A 20,000-nucleotide genomic window follows, 5' to 3' on the forward strand; every position below is an offset into this window, starting at 1 on the left:
AATAATTTGACACAAAATATTTATTTAAAAAGGAGTTTATTGATTTAAAAATGACTGTATTGCTTCCGCTAAAGAAAATAGTCCGTTCCACGTCCATAGCAACGCTCTGTTTTTCATGGCAACGGTCTGTTATACTTCATATAACAGACCGCATTCTACATTGGAATTCAACCAAGCCATGTAATAAATGGTCATAAAATGTTTAGCTTGCTAAAGAAGGGCCAAAAATGTATTTTGATCATAGTAATTCCTCTACCTTAGCTGAACTCAGATTTAAAATGAAATAAATACAAATGTAAAAAATAAATTGAAAATGTGTTGTTTGTTTGTGAAAATGTTAACTTTTTAAATTTCTAAATATATTTCAAATGAAACAATTTGCAAAAGTTAAAACATATATGAACATATATGTTGTTAGTAAATATATTGACACATAAATATATTTACATATTTAACTAAAATATATTTTCAAAAAAATAAAAAATATATTTACATATATTTAACTAAAATATATTTATTGGGCCAATTTCAAATAGGCTATTTGCATATATTCCAAAAATATATTTCAAAATATATTCTGAAAATATATTTCAAATATATTTCTTTTGTGTATGGGAAGGTTTTAATCGTTAATCTCTGTTATCTCTGTTATAAATCTGTTATTCTTTTATATTTAGAATGATTTTTATAACTATATCTTTATTGTTATAGTTATTGTCCTTGAAGTGAACGGGCCTTTACACACAGTGGGTTTAACTGAACAGTCACTTACCAGTTTAAATGTGACATTTTTATTGGAATGAGGCTCTTCAACTATCTTCTGCAAATTAGCAGCCACTGGAATGACACAAAACAGAAGTTTAGGACTAAAACCATGAAGTTTTATTTGACCTTTTTAAATGATTTGAAATTGCAATTTATTTTCTTCACACATAACATCGCCATTTTTTAAGCAGTTTAAACAGATGCTGATTTCAGTAAAAATCTGTACAAGTTATAGTTAAGAATTTTTTGGGGGAATTCTAATAAAGTATTTTTTAATTAAAAACTATATTATATTATAAGCATAACAATTAGAGTGAATTTTATATGATTATTATAACTATAGTTTAAGTAAGTAAGTAAATAAATAAATAAATAAATAAATAAATAAGTAAATAAATAAATAAATAAATAAATAAGTAAGTAAATAAATAAGTAAGTAAATAAATAAATAAGTAAATAAATAAGTAAGTAAGTAAATAAATAAGTAAATAAATAAGTAAATAAATAAATAAATAAATAAATAAATAAATAAGTAAATAAGTAAATAAGTAAATAAATAAATAAATAAATAAATAAATAAATAAATATATAAATATATATAAATATATATATATATATATATATATATATATATATATATATATATATATATATATATATATAGAAATTATTTATTTTAAAAACTGGAAAAAAATTATAAATTTTTTTTTTTATTAAAATACCTTACCTATAACTAAATCTCGCCCATCTACCAAGCCAGCCGATACCAGTTCCTGAGAAACCCCATCTGCTGTGTCTACAAACAGAGAACATGTATGTGATGCATTTATTCCACTTAAAAATCATTCGTTTAGAGCAACAAACTTTGAGCATGGCAAATTGCAACATCCTGGATATTTGAACTGACAAGGTTGTAGATCTTCTGACAACTTAACTGCACACATCATGCTTACACACTGTAGTCAATACAGACAGCAGAATGAAGACGTGTTCAGGCAGAAGAACATTCTCACATAGGCCAACTATGCGCATGTCACTAAATGTTTTATTTTGGGAAAATTCCAAACGTGACTCTGACAAAACGCAGATGCTTTGACATCTGATGGGGTAGAAAAATGATGCTCATGTTTTTCTTGGGCCTTTCTGCTGGAGGGCAAAACACTGAGATAAACAGGAACTGATTCTAAAAGGGTGTTAAATTGATTTTTACAGGCAAAAAACATTGGACAAAAGAACTGCCCAAGTGTGTCGTAAATCGGAATGATTGAGATGTTCACCGCCCTTGACAAATGTGACAACTGTCAACCATAACATTCAGTGTTTTTTTTTAAAAGAGTTGTGAAAAAAATCTGACAGTTTGGGAATACATCTTAAAGGAATACTCCATCTAAAAATGTGAAGTTTTGTGTGGTTTTTGAAGTGTCAACTTTGAGGGACTCATCTCAATCTATCTATCTATCTATCTATCTATCTATCTATCTATCTATCTATCTATCTATCTATCTATCTATCTATCTATCTATCTATCTATCTATCTATCTATCTATCTATCTATCTATCTATCTAGGATTATCTGATGTGTGTATGTGTGAGAGAGAGGGAGAGGTAGATTTTTTTTTTTATATAGAAAATTGTACTTTTGCATATTATACTGTAAAAACACAATTATTGTTGATTTTAGTTGATCATAGTTGATCATAACTAGAGAGGAAATGATGAGATGATTAAAGTGACCAAAATTATCACGGTTATCACAGAATCCTGTTCAAAAAGTACTAATACTACAGAATGAAGTCAATTCAACAAGTTTTATGTCGAAAAACAGCAAATAACAAATTGATTAGCATCAATAAGCACTTTTTGTTTACGTGAACATTAAAATACCATTAAAAATGATGGCCAGATTTTAAAAGAGTGTCTTGCAACATGTTATCTACTAACATGTACAAGTTCAAATAAAGTTTTGACAAAAAAGGTTTTATACAAAGATAAACCTCATATTTCAGCCTTTAAATATTTTTTTTATAAAAAGAATGAGTCAAAAAAGATAAATTATTGACATTTATACATTAGCTTATATTTATTAGTAGTGTTTGGGTGCACCCCCATCCTTCATGTTGACAGAGCTTTCAATGTAGTTATGGAAAGTGGTGATTGGTTGGTTCCTGTCACATGACCTGCGGTGCGTTTGCGGCATTTTGAAAAGTTTAGATTTTTTTTCCATCTCGTTGCGTCTGGTAAAAAAATTAGCGCGTCGCTTCAATTATGACGCCGGTTTCACACCGCAAGCGTCAGCGGCGCGTGAGCAGCGCGTATTTTTTTCGGCGTCCATGTTATTCAATGAGTGCATTCACATCGCACGCAGAAGCGGCGCGGCAGCGCGTAGCAGGAGCAGAGCAGGAACAGCAGTGCAGCGATAGTTTCGGCCAGGCCCGGATTGGGTAATCGGGAGAATCGGGAGAATTCCCGGTGGGCCGCTTCACTTTTGGGCCGGTCGAGGATTTTTTTTTGTTGTTTTTTTTGTTTTTTGTTTCACATTTCAATGTCACGTTAGTAACATTACACGTTCCGCCTTCTGACACTGCAGCGCGCAGCCTCTGCATGGGTTGTACCATGTGAGGGAGTTCTCCCCTCCCCTACTATAGAGTTGGTTGGGTCCACAGCCAGTCTTTTCCAAAACGTTTTAGGTAGGCTACAGCGGCCGCGGGCCCGCGGCATCGCCGGCGCCTACCGCGCCTGGCCTATGGCGTTATATGTGTGCCTCATTCCTGAGCGAGTAATTGTAAGTTTTGAGCACAGAGAACTATATTTTGCAAGCACATTACATTATATTTTGAACAGAAATTAACAATCGCAAAAAAATGTGTTTGAGCAAAGAAAAAACGATTCTGTGCTCAATAAATGCTTGTTTGCTATTATCCATATTAACGTGCAATAATAACCCCTCTCACGCAGTTTACTCAGGTGCTCTCTCACAAACTTATTCTCTGCGCTCCTGTCAAGTCCCTCTCTCTCTCTCTCTCTCAACCTCTTAATTCTGTGCGCCATCCATATATCCATATATCTATATATAATCCTTTATTATATGATATCTATGGAACTACAGCAATCCAGGAAGCTTACTGAAAAAAAAATGAAAAAAAAAAAAAATCGAAAAAAATAACTGACTACAGCGAGACTAATGGAATAAAACACATTTTGGTAAGTATTTTTTTAATTATTATTAACTTAAAAGTGCCTTGTTAGTTTTGTGTAGGCCTATTATAATGCTGTTGTGTTGTTTAACTTACAATATTATATCTCCTATTGTGACTAGTTTGACTTATCCTTTTCAAGCATTCTAATGCTAGCACAGAATGTCATCAGAACAGCAACACCTAAATGTCACACCACTTTAGTCACAATAGGAGATATAATATTGTAAGTTAAACAACAAAACAGCATTATAAATTATAAGCTGAATCTCTGGAGGAGTGTCATAATATTCCTCTGTCACATATAGCTGTCAATCACCGCACACAATGACCTCACTCTTAAAACTGACATATTCTGAACAATTAAACAAAATGTGCCCTCCAACTATTAGGCTAATATCTGTAATGTCTGTGATCTAAAGAAAACCACCATTATAATAATTATTTTAATTATTATTTTTGTGTATTATAATTTATAATACAACTAACAAGGCACTTTTAATTTAATAATAATAAAAAAAAAAACTTACCAAAATGTGTTTTAATCCATTAGTCTAGCTGTAGTCAGTTATTTTTTTCGATTTTTTTTTCAGTAAGCTTCCGGGATGCTGATAGTTCCATAGATATCATATAATAAAGGATTATATAAGGATGTATGGATATGGATATCTATGGATAGTTCTACAAGACGTGCTTTGGTTCTACTAGCGATTTGATTGGAGACCAACAGCCAATCACAATTGACCTTTAATTTTCCGATTGGTTGATTTTGTGGCACACTTGTAACGCTGTTGCGAGTTAAGCGCGCGTGTGTCGAGTTGAGCGAGTGTGTGTGTCAAGATTGAGCGCGCGTGTGTGTCGAGTTGAGCGAGCGTGTGTGTCAAGAGTTGAGCACGCACAGAATTAAGAGGTTGAGAGAGAGAGAGAGGGACTTGACAGGAGCGCAGAGAATAAGTTTGTGAGAGAGCACCTGAGTAAACTGCGTGAGAGGGGTTATTATTGCACGTTAATATGGCTAATAGCAAACAAGCATTTATTGAGCACGGAATCGTTTTTTCTTTGCTCAAACACATTTTTTTTTTTGCGATTGTTAATTCAAAATATAATGTAATGTGCTTGCAAAATATAGTTCTCTGTCCTCAAAACTTACAATTACTCGCTCAGGAATGAGGCACATAACGGTACGCGTCAGGGAGGATGGCTGGGAGGAAGAGGCCAGGAGATATGGAAGCTTGTTTGCGTCACAGAATAAAACGTTTTAAAAGATAATTGCGACTTTTTATCTCACACTTGCGAGTTTACATTTCGGAATACATCAGAATTGCGTGAAATAAAGTCTCAATTGCGTGTTATAAAGTCAGAATTGCCTGAAATAAAGTTGCAATTGCGTGTTATAAAGTCAGCATTGCGAGATGGTCAGAATTGCGTGATATTAAGTCTCAATTGCGTTTTATAAAGTCAGAATTGCGAGATATAACTGTCAGAATTGCCTGAAATAAAGTTGCAATTGCGTGTTATAAAGTCAGCATTGCGAGATGGTCAAAATTGTGAGATATAAAGTCGCAATTGCGTGTTATAAAGTCAGCATTGTGTGAATTAAAGTCGATTGCTTCTTATAGTCAGAAATTGCAAGATATAAAGTCAGAACTGCGTGAAATAAAGTTGCAATTGCTTCTTTTTAAAGTCAGAAATACAGAATTGCGAGATATAGTCTGAATTGTGTGATATAAAATCGCAATTGCTTCTTATAAAGTCTAAGTGAATTATTATTTAACCTTTACATTATTTGTTGAACTATGGTATTAATACCAACTACACAATAGTAACAACTGAACTGTTGCTTCATTTATCCAAATTGGAAAAAGTGCTAATTTGGAATTCCACCGTGGAAAAAGTGGGCCGGTCTTGGGCATGAACTCCAGGGCTGAAAAGTGGCCCCACTCCGGCCCTGGTTTCGGCGCCCAGTCTATTTTTAACGCGCCGCTTACGCTGAATTAAAGTGACAATGCATTGATCATGGGCAAAATACACCGCAGTGTTATCCAAAAAGTGCATTGATGATATCTATTGTGTTTTACACAGTCAATCAAATGATCAACAGCAATTTAAAAATAAAATAAATGTCCAAAAATAAACTTGTTGCCCGAACAATAAAAACAAAGATGAACCAAAAGTTATCTAATTAAATGATTAATAAAATAAGCTTCTTGACAAGTCTTTTCTCTTAAATGTATTTGAAAACGAAATAAAGCAATGCCAACTTATCCATTATAGAGTCTGTCTGTACAAAACCCGCAGTTCAGGCGCGCGTGACAAACGCTGCCAGTGTGAAAGCAAAACGCGCGTGTCCTGCTCCTGCTCACCATATGCACTGCTCCTGCGCTGCTTACGCTCTGCTATCGCGTGCAGTGTGAAACCGGCGTGAGCGCGCTTGCCGCGCGCCTACATTTGAACAAACTTGAGCGCGCAAAAGACGCGATATGTGAACGGCCTCTGGCGAGCTAGCTCATATCAAGCCACGAGCTATTGGTAGCACGCGAGCGACGTGTTGGAGACCCCTGATCTAGCGCTCCGCTTTGTAGGCTACCACTCGATACTTTTTTGCCACTTTGTAATAACTTTCTGCGGCCAGCGTTTCTGAAAATGAACGAGGGTAAACACTTTTTACGACCTGACTAAATGAAATTGAAGACCTAGGATGAAAATCTGGCCGTTTTTAAGACTTTTTAAGGCCTTAAATTTAAAGTTCAGAATTTTAGACTTTTTAAGACTTTTTTTAAGACCCCGCGGAAACGTACTCGGTTACTAACGTAACCTCGGTTCTCTCTAGAAGAGGGAACGAGTACTGCGTTTTATCAAAACGCTACGGGAAAAGTCTCTTTTCACGAAACACTGAAGCAAAAAATTATCCTTTAATTTTCATATATGTAAAACGCGTTGCGGCAGCAGCAGACAGCTATGGCGAGACGGCTTGCTCGCTCATTGGCTGCTCTGCGGCAACTGCTTAAGCCAATCGAGCGAGGCCTGGGATGACATCAGGCCAATGAGGGCGCTTCGCGCCCTCCTCGCCACTTCCCGCCGAAACGGGCGTGGCTTACCTCTATAAAAGGAGCTCGAGAAGGCTGACTCACTTGATTTTGATCGCCGAAGCGAACCAGAGTGAACCGTACGCACGGCAGAGAACGCAGTACTCGTTCCCTCTTCTAGAGAGAACCGAGGTTACGTTAGTAACCGAGTACGTTCTCTTACGAGAGTCCTCTCGTACTGCGTTTTATCAAAACGCTACGGGAACCCCTTGCAAAACGCCGTGCGTGCTGGGATAAAAACACTGATCACCGGAAGCTTTTTCAGGCATACAGTGCATAATCACCAGATTGACTCACACAGAGTCAGGGAATAAGGGTGAGAGCCTTAAATCCCTATATTTTAGCGTCGTAGAAAGACATGTCCACAGACGCAAGTAAAATCATCACATAGACAGGGTAGGGAACCTGAACTAATGTGGAAAATGTAGGTCTTACACAGTTCTGCCCAAGATAGTCGGTAGCGCATAGCGCATGAGTTTCAGCGGTCTGATTAGACGGCTGAACAGATTACACCGACAAAAGCTTAGCCTGCAAGGCGGGAACCTCTAGGTTATAAAACCTGATAAATGTAGACGGCGAGGCCCAACCTGCCGCCGTACATATATCCTGTAGGGAAATCCCGCTGGACCAAGCCCACGAAGAAGCAACGCTTCTCGTAGAGTGCGCTCTGACTCCCAGAGGGCATGGAATGCCCTTGGCAGTATAAGCCAGCGCTATGGCGTCAACTATCCATCTGGATAGACTTTGTTTCGAAACAGCCATTCCTTTGGAACGTCCGCTGAACGAGACAAAGAGTTGCTCTGTCTGTCTGAAGACAGCAGAGCGGGACATATAAGCTCTTAAAGCCCTAACAGGGCAAAGAAAACTCGAGTCCCCTTCCTCACTCGATGCCGGCAGGGCAGCCAGGGATATAACCTGAGCCCGAAAAGGCGTGTTGAGGGATTTCGGCACATAGCCATGCTTAGGTTTGAGTATGACTTTAGAGTCATTAGGACCAAACTCCAAGCACGCCGGGCTCACAGAGAGCGCGTGCAGGTCGCCTATGCGCTTCACTGAAGCGAGAGCCATCAAAAACACTGTTTTGAAAGACAAATGTTTGAGGCTAATAGACTGGATAGGCTCGAAAGAGGCACCTTTCATGGCCGCTAGGACCGTAGAAAGGTCCCACAAAGGAACTGAAGGAGGTCTGGGTGGATTCAGTCTCCTAGCTCCCCTGAGGAAGCGGATGACTAAATCATTCCTTCCCAGCGACTGACCCAGCGTTGAACCAAAGAACGCTGAAATAGCCGCCACATACACTTTGAGCGTGGAAGGGGATCTGCCCTTATCCAACAGCTCTTGTAGGAAGGAGAGAACCTCCGTTACCTCACATTCGAGGGGTGAAATGCTCCGAGCTGCACACCAGCCGGAGAAAACCGACCACTTCGAAGCATAAAGCCGCCGTGTCGACGGTGCTCTAGCCTGAGTGATGGTATTCACGACTCCCTCTGTGAGACCAACGGGTATCCGTTGAGCACCCACACATGAAGGGACCACAGTTCCGGGTGTGGGTGCCAAATCGAGCCCCCGGCCTGCGAGAGGAGATCTCTCCTCAACGGCAGCGGCCATGGAGCGATATCTGCCAACTGCATCAGAACTGGGAACCATGTTTGGTTCTCCCAGAACGGAGCTACAAGCAGGACTGGGCATTTCGTTTCCCTGACCCGTTCCAGCACCTGTGGCAGGAGGGAGACGGGGGGAAAAGCGTATAACGGGCAGCGCGGCCACCTCCGGGACAGCGCGCTGTCGGTCTTTGAAAAGAACGCGGGGCAGTGCGCGTTTTCGCGGGACGCGAAAAGGTCCACCTCCGCTCTGCCGAATCTCTCCCACAACAGCCGGACTGTTTGTGGGTGTAGAGACCATTCGCCCGGGGGAACATTGTTCCTGGACAGTCTGTCTGGGCCCACATTCTGAAGCCCAGGTACATGCACTGCTCTCAGCGAGCGTAAGTTGTGCTGAGCCCATAGTAGGAGGCGTTTCGCCAGCCTGTACAGGGATATGGATTTCAGACCGCCCTGGCGATTTATGTAGGACACCACAGCCATGTTGTCCGAACGGACTATGACGTGTTCGTCCTTGATGCGGGGACAAAAACGCGTCATCGCGTTGTGCACTGCCAGCATTTCTAGGCAGTTTATGTGTAGGAGCTTTTCTCGTTCCGACCACAGGCCGAAGAACGGTCTGCCCTCGAGCAGAGCTCCCCATCCCGAGGTGGATGCGTCTGTCGACACCATCCTCACTCTCGAGGAAGTCCCCAGGCTTACACCTGATTGGTACCAGTCGTCCGCCGTCCAAGGCACCAGGGCTGAAACACAGCTCTGATCGACCTTGAGGCGTAATCGACCGGACGCCCACGCTCCGCGCGGTACCCGCGTTTTCAACCAGAACTGCAGCGGGCGCATGCGGAGCAAGCCCAGCCGGAGAACTGACGATGCTGAAGCCATGAGACCCAGCATCTTTTGAAACTTCCTGAGCGGGGTGACAGCGCCGCGGCGGAAAGACCTCGCCGCGCGCTGAATGATCAACACGCGCTGTGGTGACAGCCGCGCTGTCATAGACTGTGAGTCCAGAACGACGCCCAGGAACAAAATCGATTGACTGGGGTTCAATGAACTCTTTGTCCAGTTGACTGTGATACCAAGATTCTCGAGGTGATCGAGTAAAATGGTTCTGTGCTCCACGAGCTGTGATCGTGATTGAGCTAGGATCAACCAGTCGTCCAAATAGTTCAGCACTCGCATGCCTCTGAGTCTGAGAGGAGCGAGCGCTGCGTCCATGCATTTCGTAAATGTACGGGGTGCTAGGGACAAGCCGAATGGCAGGACTGTATACTGGTATGTCTGACCCTCGAAGGCGAATCTCAAGTATCGCCTGTGGTGTGACGCTATTTGTATTTGAAAATACGCGTCCTTCAGATCTATTGACATGAACCAGTCTTCTCGGCGAACATGCGCGAGAATTTTGCTGGTTGTGAGCATTTTGAAACTGCGTTTCACCAATACTCTGTTCAACCGTCTTAGATCCAGTATGGGTCTGATACCGCCGTCCTTTTTGGGGACTACAAAGTATCTGCTGTATAGCCCTCCTTCGCTTAGAGCTGGGGGAACGCGCTCTATCGCCCCTTTGCTTATCAGTTTTGATATTTCGGCTCGAAGTAGGTGAGCTACTTCCAACGAGACCGTAGTTTCGACGCGCGCTATGAAGCGGGGAGGGCGTCGACAAAACTGTAGCGAGAAGCCTCTCTTTATAATGCCTAGCACCCAGTCCGAAACCCCTGGGAGCGCTGCCCATGCTTCTGCATGGCTGGCTAGGGGCTGGATACGGAGCGCGCTCTGATCGCCGTGCGACAGAGGTGCTTCGGGGGATACAAACATAGGCGTTATGCCTGTGGCATTTGAGGCGGGGCGCGCGCTTAATACAGCGGGCGAGACGCTCGTCCTCGACCTTACTACAGTGCTTGGCTGAGTGAGGGAGGACTGAGAAAGTCTCATAGGACCCATGTGAGCGAGTAGATGTGGGCTGGGAGCGGGCACATTTACTGCTTTGGGCGCGGCGTCTGCCTGAGCAGAGCGCGTGCTCACAGTTCTCGTTTTTACAGAGAGCCTGTGATGTGTTAGACATAGTGTTCGTGGGCACTGGGAAGTGGGCACTCTCACTATGCTGGAAGCGCAACCGACCTGAGTCGATTTTATGTGCGCGGGCCCTACGTGTAGGGCTGTGCTTATGTGTAGTGATGGGCACTGAGGAGTGGGCATCGAGACTACATTTATAGCACCATCGGCCGTGGCCGGGACACCAGAAAACACACTCTTTTCGAGATTTATCTGGGTAGCCGTGAGAACGGCTTTTGCGTGCAGGCAAGCGGGCGGCAGTGCAGGCTTGCTCTCTGCAGAAAACACTGGAACAGTCGCAAACCTTGGGACTGAAACAGCGGGGCGCTTGGGTGGGAGGCCGGCCGCAACGGGACTCACACACCTGCGCTTTCCCAGGCTTGCTAGGACTTCTTCGGCACTTCTGGTTTTACCACAACCCTCGATCGCGGCCCGCGCGAAGAGGGGCGCCGGGCGCTGGACCGAGAGCGGGGCCTCGAGCTGCGCTGTTGTGGCTGCTGCGAAGAGGCGGCCGAAGGCGGGGGCTGAGGCTGAGAGCTCCGCGGGGTCCGTTTGTCACGAACCGCTGCAGAACCGGAGCGCTTCGGTAGGAAGTGCTTGAAGGCTTGAGACGCTTTCTGGGCCTCGGTAAATCTCTCCACGAACTCGGAGAGAGAAGAACCAAAAAGGCCGGTGGAAGACAGCGGGGCATCGAGAAACGCAGTGCGCTCGGAATCGGCCATCTCCGTGAGCGTCAGCCATAAGTGCCTCTCAGCGACAGTGGCGGAAGCCATACACCGTCCCATGGCTTGTGCGGCGGCTTTAGTAGCTCGGAGCGTGAGATCTGAAGCGCTCCTTAGATCCGCGATGCAGATAGCGTCAGGTCCCATCTCGTCCAGCTTACGGAGGAGATCACCCTGGTAAATCTGCAGCGTAGCCATGGTGTGTAGCGATGACGCGGCCTGCCCAGCGGCGGAGAAGATTCGCGCGAGCAGCGTCGACGTCATGCGGCAGGCTTTGGAAGGCAACACCGGTTTAGTCCGCCGTCCAGCAGAGGGCGGGCAAAGGTGGGTCGCTATCGCCTGTTCCACCGGCGGAAGAGAGAGGTAGCCTCGGTCACTGGCATTATCCAGAGAGGAAAACGCGGGTGACACAGATGAGCGCGTCCGCGCAGAGTAGGGCGCGTTCCAAGCCTTCGCAACTTCTTCGTGTAACTCAGGAAGAAAAGGAGCGGGCTTAGATTCCGGAGAAGTGCGCTCACCAGGGAGGAAACTACCATCCAGCCGGGTTCGAGAGGGGGGCTCCGGTGCAGACCACTCGAGGCCGAGGCTCGCCGCGGCCAGTGCGAGTACCCGCATGAGCTCCGTCTCAATGTTGGCTCTCGTTGAGGGCTTGCGGGCAGGGGGCGCGAGATCCTCAAAGCTCGCCCAATCCTCGCTGCCTGAAGCTAGCAGAGAGCAGGAATCCTTCTCCCCCGACGCGGCCTCTGAACCGACTTCCTCTGATGAAGCGGCGGCAGACTGCGGGCGCTGAGCATCAGGAAGTGATTCGAGAGAGGCCGGTGAAGCTGGCGGGCGAACCGGCGAGCTGGGTCGGGCTGGAGCGGGTTCCGGGACCCGCTGCGAGCGGCGCTTTTTACGGCGCGGCATCGCGGCGGTGAATGCAGGCTTGGAAAAGGATGCCAGGCGAGTCCTCAGAGTCACCATCGGCAAAAGCTCGCAGTGAGGGCATCCGCCGTCAGCGAGCGCGAGCGCTGCATGGTCCTCACCCAGGCAGGAAACACAGATGACGTGCTTGTCTCCCTCGGTGAGTGGGGCTCGGCACGAGCCGCAGGAAGGCATCTTGAAAAAGACGCAGCTCTCTTAGGGGTGAGTGTTGCGAAGAACACACACACACACACACACACAGAAAAGCAATAATATGAAAGGATATAGGCGTCGGAAAGCGCAGCAGGTACGGCTGTAGAAGGCGGCGTTGGCCAGCGGCTTCGAGGGCTCGTCCCGCTGATGTGCTTGCCTCAACGACGCTGCTTCCGTGATCCAGCGATGCGTGCGCTTCGCTGAAGAGATTAAAATCAAGTGAGTCAGCCTTCTCGAGCTCCTTTTATAGAGGTAAGCCACGCCCGTTTCGGCGGGAAGTGGCGAGGAGGGCGCGAAGCGCCCTCATTGGCCTGATGTCATCCCAGGCCTCGCTCCATTGGCTTAAGCAGTTGCCGCAGAGCAGCCAATGAGCGAGCAAGCCGTCTCGCCATAGCTGTCTGCTGCTGCCGCAACGCGTTTTACATATATGAAAATTAAAGGATAATTTTTTGCTTCAGTGTTTCGTGAAAAGAGACTTTTCCCGTAGCGTTTTGATAAAACGCAGTACGAGAGGACTCTCGTAAGAGAACCCTGATTTTCATTTTAGGGTGGAATATCCATTTAAGAGTGTATTATGTGGATTTATTCAAGACTACTAGCCATGTGTCTTTACCTCTGCCAGGCATGAACTCAAATCGGATGTCATTCAGTTCCTTTTTCAAGTTTCTGTAGGACAGGAGGAGAAATATAAGTCATCTACTGCTTCTGTTTACACTTTCAATAATACAGGTTCTTTATTGGCATTGATGATTCTATGGAGAACCTTTAACGTTAATAGAACCTTATGACTCCAAACATAAGAACAGCAAACACAACTTACCTTAACCTTAATACTAAACTGATGGGGGACTGGGGGGCATCGCCTCCAGGAACTGGGGCCTACAGATAGAGACAGCTTCATTTAAAAACTGAGGTGGCCTAATAACTGAATGTTGAAATGCTTGATGATACAACAGCTACTGTACCTGTGCAGGCTGTGAAGGGGTTGTTGTGTGTTGAGTGTTGGCCGGGCCCTGGCCAGCAGCTTGAGGTATTTCAGGCTGGAGGTGACTGCTGAAAGGCTGGAATATCTGCAAATGCATGCATAGACCCACACACACATTTAGTAATTGCGTATATACACAAAAATCCAAACTCTGGTTATTATAAAATATAATACATTGAAATAATACCAACATTAAATGAAATGTCTGGAATGGAATACCAATTTACTATTTAGTGGATGCTGTGCAGTGTACACTATTCTTAAAAGAATATTGTATACACTGAATGTGAGTGGCGTCAAGTTGTAGCTTGTGAAAAAAAGGCTATTTTGCCCATTTTAAGCCAGTTTTATTTAAGAATAATTGTAGTTTAAATCCTTAATATTGTAATACAAATACAGCCAAATCAATTCAGATGTTTAATTACTTTTTACAGAATGCATTGCAGGATACAGTAGTCTGCAATACTTTGCCAGATACAGTAGACCATTTAAATATTTAATTCATGCAAAAAAATGCATTATATGACAATTATGCATTATAGTACATACAGCAGGAATCGTAAGAATGGTAAATTAGTATGGTAGTAATGGTTCACATACCTCTATATTCTGGAGTCCTTCTCTTACTCTTGGTGACTGTGTGAGATAGATAGAATGGGCAAAAGTCAAAGGTCAAAGTCTCCTGTAATAATATATAATTGTTTGGGTTACTGTAATTCAGCGTTGGATTTAACACACTGTAGTAAGGAATGAAGCAGGGAGTTAAGGCCCTTCATGAGCATTTCAGTTTATACATTTGCTATGATTCTAAATACACATTTCATAGCTTTTGTATAATATCCTTCAAGAATTCAAGGACTATTGGGGATTGTTTTGAGATATGCAACCAAATTACAGTTTATATCCACAATATCTGCTTAGAAAATATTCTATTCAACAGTATGCACTACATCCAAAGTATTCTCCGCCCACCACCAAAAAAAACAAAACCACACTTAAACACTTCCACCTAAAGTAGTATTCAGACTTACACTGCCGTTTAAACGTTTAGGTCAGTATTTATTTATTTATTTTAAATAAATTAAAAAAATTATTAAGCTATAATGCATTCAATTAATCAAAAATGTCAGAAAAGACATTTATTTAAAAAAAAAATCTGCTGAAACTTCAGCGTTGCAATGACAGGAATAAATTACATTTTAAAATATAAAAACAAAACATAATCTTACTATTTTTACTGCATTAAAAATTTTTTTTTTTTTTTTTGATCAAATAAATGCAGCCTTAGGGAACTTAAGAAACTTAACTAATAAAAATGTTTTTACGAACCCTAAACTTTTGAACGGTAGTGTACATAATGATATGACATGATATCTAAGGTATTTGGCCATATAACTAGTGACCAAACTGGAATCCAAAAATCATTTAGTGACCAGAAGTGGCCATAATTCATGTTAGTGCCTCAATCAGCAGAAGTCTCATTACGAGGCTGTTAAACAGAATTTGGTTGGTTATCAAAGGTCATTGATTTGGTCAGTATTTCAAAGTTGTAAATAAAAACACAATACAGATGGCGTCCAGGAAGCACACATCACTATTCAGTCAGTCTCTGCTTTTTTCTAGCAAGAATTGGTTACACTTTTTTTGCTTTACACAAGTTTAGTAATTGAGATTAGAGTGAGTGGTCAAGCTTAAGTAGATATTTCAGTATTTTTGTGATCTCAAAAGGCACATATGGGTTCATCATGAGCAGGGGATACGGAACAAAAGTTATCACAATAAGCCATCTAAATGCTTTTATACTGTACATGATTCTTTCTTGCATAGATAAACAGATTATCACAGACAGGTGAAGGTGCAACGGTCATCCTTAACCAACCAGAACTCTAGTATCTTTATTGTCTTAGTCTTTAAAGCTGGATAACAAGAATATCAGCAGATACTGTATATTATGCTCTCCGAACAAATTCAATTCCTCTTTATCTGGCACTTCCTACACGTCCAAATGCTGTGTTTGACTGAGTGTGCTTCCTTGTTAAGGTGAGCCATCTGTATCAGTGGGAAAACTGAACAACCCTGGGTGGGGGCAGCTCAAGAGGCTGAGAGAAACGGACTTGTCGCCTTGTCGACTTCGACTGCTGCTCCTTTAGCGGCGAACAAAAAACACAGAGCCCAGGGATGAGAGGTGCCACAACAGCAACACCATTACAAACACCACAGACAAACAAAGAGTGCAGAGAGAGGGTGGGTGTGTGTGTGTGTGTGTGTGTGTGTGTGTGTGTGTTACCCGTAAGGCAGCAACAGCAGCTTTGCCCTCCTCGCTCTCCTCATCCAGTTCATCATCGCTCCATTCCCACTCTCCATCTTCTGTTTTATGGAGTCTCCCACTGGAGCCAGGAACTCGCCGTACCTACACACATACACACACAAATATACATACATTTATACAGACATGCGTATAGAAGAGCAAAATATGTTTAGGTTTAATTTTTTATTCATCTGTTAAAAGTTAAAACAAAATGTAATTAATATTTTAATTATACTATATTTATATATTTTAAAAAAAGAATCAAAATGAATACATTTAATTATCTGAAATTCTGAATATCTTTTTCCAAACTGATTGGGATGTTCTTTATTGTCCCTGAAGTGATTTTGATTTGTGGTGCTGTAAATATACATAAAAATTGGCTAAATCGTCATAATACTGTATATAAAAATGAGTAGTATATAATAAAAATACATAGGTCACAATAGAGCATGGTAAAAATTAAAACATCTTAATTCACTCAAAATAATAACAAAACATTTTCCTCACCTTTCTCGCTCTCTCTGTAATTGTAGGTGCTCTATGTAATAATTTCTCTTGCAGGAATTCATTATTCTGCCAAACAAAATGGAAGAGTAAGATAAATATTTTTCTAAATTATGCAAACAACCACCAATTGAGATTGAAATTCAAATTCAACTCCAGCCCCCTACTGGGCATGTGCGGTAACATCTGAGTACTCAACGCTGGAAGGAGAGATCTGGCTTGATTCGAATAGTAAAAAGGGAAATCCATTTGGCGGAGAGTTTATCAGCCATTATTGGAAAAGGATGCTGGGATGCTTATCCCTGTTTTTAGACTCCGATATGACGGCCCAGTAATGAGAGGAATGCTGGACTGAACTCAATAATGATTCATTAACATGGGGGGAGTGTAGAGGTATTCATACACAGACACACACACGCGGGACATTGCAAACTCTTCTGTTGTATTTATATGCGGCTAGTTATAAATGCTACATCATAACCCTAACAGAAAACTTTCTGCATTTTTACAATTAAAATAAACACTGTATTTACTTTATTTTTATGCCGTTTTCTTGCAAAAGAGGATGTCCCCGAAATGAGGTTTTGGGAGACTTCTGAAGGATCATTACACACTTCATACGTCAAGGATATGAAAAGATAAAAAGCACCATAAACGTATCATTTAAAATGTATTTGTGTAACATGAAATTTAAGTTATTATGCATTGGGATTCAAATATGGTGTGAAAGATATCATTAGGATTAAACTTTATTTTACAGTACGTGTACTTTCCTAAGAAAATGCTGGGTAATATAAGGTAACTACAGGGGTTACGGTTAGGTGTAGATTCAGTGTTAGTACCTAGTTATTACCCAGTTATTGTAATTACTGTAAGTATGAACATGGGGAACAGAACTGTAAAATAAAGTTCTAGCGTCATATTAAATAATTGGTGCTTTTTTGTTGTTTGGAGCTTGACAGTGGTCACTATGAACCGTTGATGTATGAAAAACATTCAAAAGTCATACAAGTGTGGAACAACATGAGGGTAAGTAAATTATGACAACTATCCCTTTAAGACTTGCATAAAAAACATGGAACAATAAAATAAACCAAAAACAATGTCCTGAAAGTAAGATTCTTACCTTGGCTTTCTGGAAGAATTTATGTTTTAAGAGTTCTGATGATGTTGGCCTAAAAAGCAAACACTATTGAAATATATTTGTTGTAACTTAAAGTGTTATAAGGGAATATCAACATTAACAGTCACAAACATTTTTTCCTAATTAAAATGTTTTACATGTAAATTACTTTTAAAAAGTGTTTAAAATCATATCAGCCAAATAAAATCTGTTTCATATTACATTGAGCATATAAACATACAGTACTGTTCAAAAGTGTGGGGTCAGTAAAAAAAAATTTTTTTTAAAGAAATAAATAAATTAACTTTCATTCAGCAAGGATGCATTCAATTGTTCAAAAGTGACAGTAAAGATATTACAAAAAGTATTACAAATAAATTCTGTTCTTTTAAACTTTCTATTCATCAAAGAATCCTAAAAAAAATTTATCAAAGTTTTTACAAAAATATGAAGTAGCACAAATGTTTTCAACAATGATAATAAAGAAAATAAAGAAAAAAAAAAGTTTTTTGAGCACCAAATATTAGAATGATTTCTGAAGGATCATGTGACACTGAAGACTGGAGTAATGATGCTGAAAATTCAGGTTTGATCACAGGAATAAATTACATATTAAATAAACGGAGCAATTCCAATAGGGTCCTCACACCATCGGTGCTCAGGCCCTAAATATATTTAATTTATTTTTAAATTTTATCAAATAAACGCAGTATTACTGAGCATAAGAGAATTTTCAAAGACATATAAAAAGTCTTCCTGAGCCCAAACTTTTGACCGGTAGTGTATTTGTATCCCACGACCCCACAAGAACAAGGCTCTGCTCAGCACCTTTTCTCTGGCTCCTTCTGCAAACACAACGAGAGCATCTTCCTCAAGGATTTCCCGTATTTCTTCACCATCTCTTTGTCCGTGATTCCAGTCTCAAGGCAAGGCGGATCATTCTGCAGGGTCAACATCAACACCTGCAAACACACACAGAGATCTCTGAAACACCTAACATGCTATCAAACAACATGTTTCTCATTAGAGTCATTAGAGCTCGTATGGGACGGTATCTCCTGCTCCTCACCTTCATAGGAGGGTATTTGTGGTAAGGAGCGGAGCCTGTGGCCAGCTCGATGGCTGTGATCCCAAAACTCCAGATGTCTGCTTTGAAGTCGTAACCTTTCACCTGCACACAAACAGTCACAGATTTGTTTAACACGAGAGATGCATCCATATGCCAGCACTTACTGGCAATTTTACACCACACTGAAGTCTTTAGACTTCGTAACAGCTTTAATTGTCCGTGTAATTCACTCCATATACAGTGAGGTCCAACAGTCTGAGGCTACTGGCGAAAATGCGCCCATTTTGCATTATTCTAATTGAATCTTCCATGTGATCTCAGGACCTTTGAAGCGCACTGTATCTTCTTCACTGTATTCGTTTTATGATGTGGTTGTAGGGTGGAAATACTTACTTGCTCCATCACCTCTGGAGCCATCCAACACGGCGTTCCCACAAACGTCTTCCGCACTTTATTTCGAGTCATGTCACCACCAGTGGCTAAGAAGGCACTTACTCCAAAATCTAAAGAAATACAAATAAACAACAACAAAATCAATTCATAAAATAACAAATAAATATATTATCCAATAATTACGTGTTTTTGTCTAATAAGCGAGTAAGTAATCTTAACGTCTAATAAGAAAGTACTTTATTGTCAGTGTTTACAATTACAATAAAATTCAGTGTGGAAACTTACAGAGTGGGCACTAAAACATTTCACTTAAAAATGAATAATGTAATACAATTTAAGTTTAGTAAAGTATTCAGATGTATACAATCATATTGAAAGTATTATTTCAACGTTGATAATAATGAGAAATGTTTCTTGAGCAACAAATCAGCATATAAGAATGATTTCTGAAGGATCATGTGACACTGAACACTGGGGTAATGATGCTGAAAATTCAGCTTTGACATCACAGGAATAAATCATGCTTTAAAATATAGTTAATTTAAATTGTAATAATGTTTCTTTTTTATTATTATTATATTCTGGACTATGATGGGCAGTAGTGTTAAACAGAAAGTTGGCACCTGCGATTTGCACTGACCCGTCCTCCCCCAGCAGGATGTTTCCAGCTTTAAGATCCCTGCAGACAAACACACACAGATGAATACAGATGTGGATCGCACTGGTCAGACAACAGTTTCATGAAAATGGATAATAATGAAGACCTATTAAAGGGGGATTCAACCAGAATGAAATGAGTACAAACAATATGAGTGCATGATGTTTCTGTATCCAAACATCTATGGTCATGGTGTCGAACTCCTTGCAAACAATATGAACACTATATCTGTCCCTCTGCCCTGTGTTTAACACTCAGCTGAAAGCCAGCAGACATCTCTCCTCCAGAACTGATGATCAAGTCATGTGTGTGTATGTGTAACACAGAGTTCGAGAATCTGCACTTTTCGCTCACTGCAAAAGTACAGTGTGTTTTCTATCTAACTGGCAAAGCTGAGACTAATTAGGAGACTAATAATTGGTTC

At 41.4% G+C, this 20,000-nt stretch overlaps 1 protein-coding gene across 4 annotated transcripts in view; it reads right to left on the minus strand.

Annotated features, from left to right (window-relative positions):
• Window positions 1-20,000, minus strand: part of oxsr1b (oxidative stress responsive kinase 1b) — a 58,543-nt gene that overhangs the window by 1,775 nt on the left and 36,768 nt on the right. For 2 of the 4 annotated variants that reach the window (XM_081352011.1, XM_081352012.1), the window contains exons 5-17: window positions 19,542-19,597; window positions 18,919-19,028; window positions 18,526-18,627; window positions 18,285-18,418; window positions 17,460-17,508; window positions 16,337-16,402; window positions 15,806-15,928; window positions 14,119-14,154; window positions 13,499-13,603; window positions 13,354-13,412; window positions 13,147-13,199; window positions 1,493-1,561; window positions 773-837 (exon numbers count right to left, since the gene is read on the minus strand). In XM_081352011.1, the coding sequence (XP_081208137.1) occupies window positions 773-837; window positions 1,493-1,561; window positions 13,147-13,199; window positions 13,354-13,412; window positions 13,499-13,603; window positions 14,119-14,154; window positions 15,806-15,928; window positions 16,337-16,402; window positions 17,460-17,508; window positions 18,285-18,418; window positions 18,526-18,627; window positions 18,919-19,028; window positions 19,542-19,597 (1,027 nt within the window). Of the gene's footprint in view, window positions 1-772; window positions 838-1,492; window positions 1,562-12,439; window positions 12,734-13,146; window positions 13,200-13,353; window positions 13,413-13,498; window positions 13,604-14,118; window positions 14,155-15,593; window positions 15,663-15,805; window positions 15,929-16,336; window positions 16,403-17,459; window positions 17,509-18,284; window positions 18,419-18,525; window positions 18,628-18,918; window positions 19,029-19,541; window positions 19,598-20,000 lie in introns of those variants that run through there. The other 2 variants (XM_081352014.1, XM_081352013.1) reach the window with 2 other exon arrangements.

The sequence above is a fragment of the Scardinius erythrophthalmus genome, assembly GCF_964197995.2.
Source record: "Scardinius erythrophthalmus genome assembly, chromosome: 22".
Taxonomy (NCBI): Eukaryota; Metazoa; Chordata; class Actinopteri; order Cypriniformes; family Leuciscidae; genus Scardinius; species Scardinius erythrophthalmus.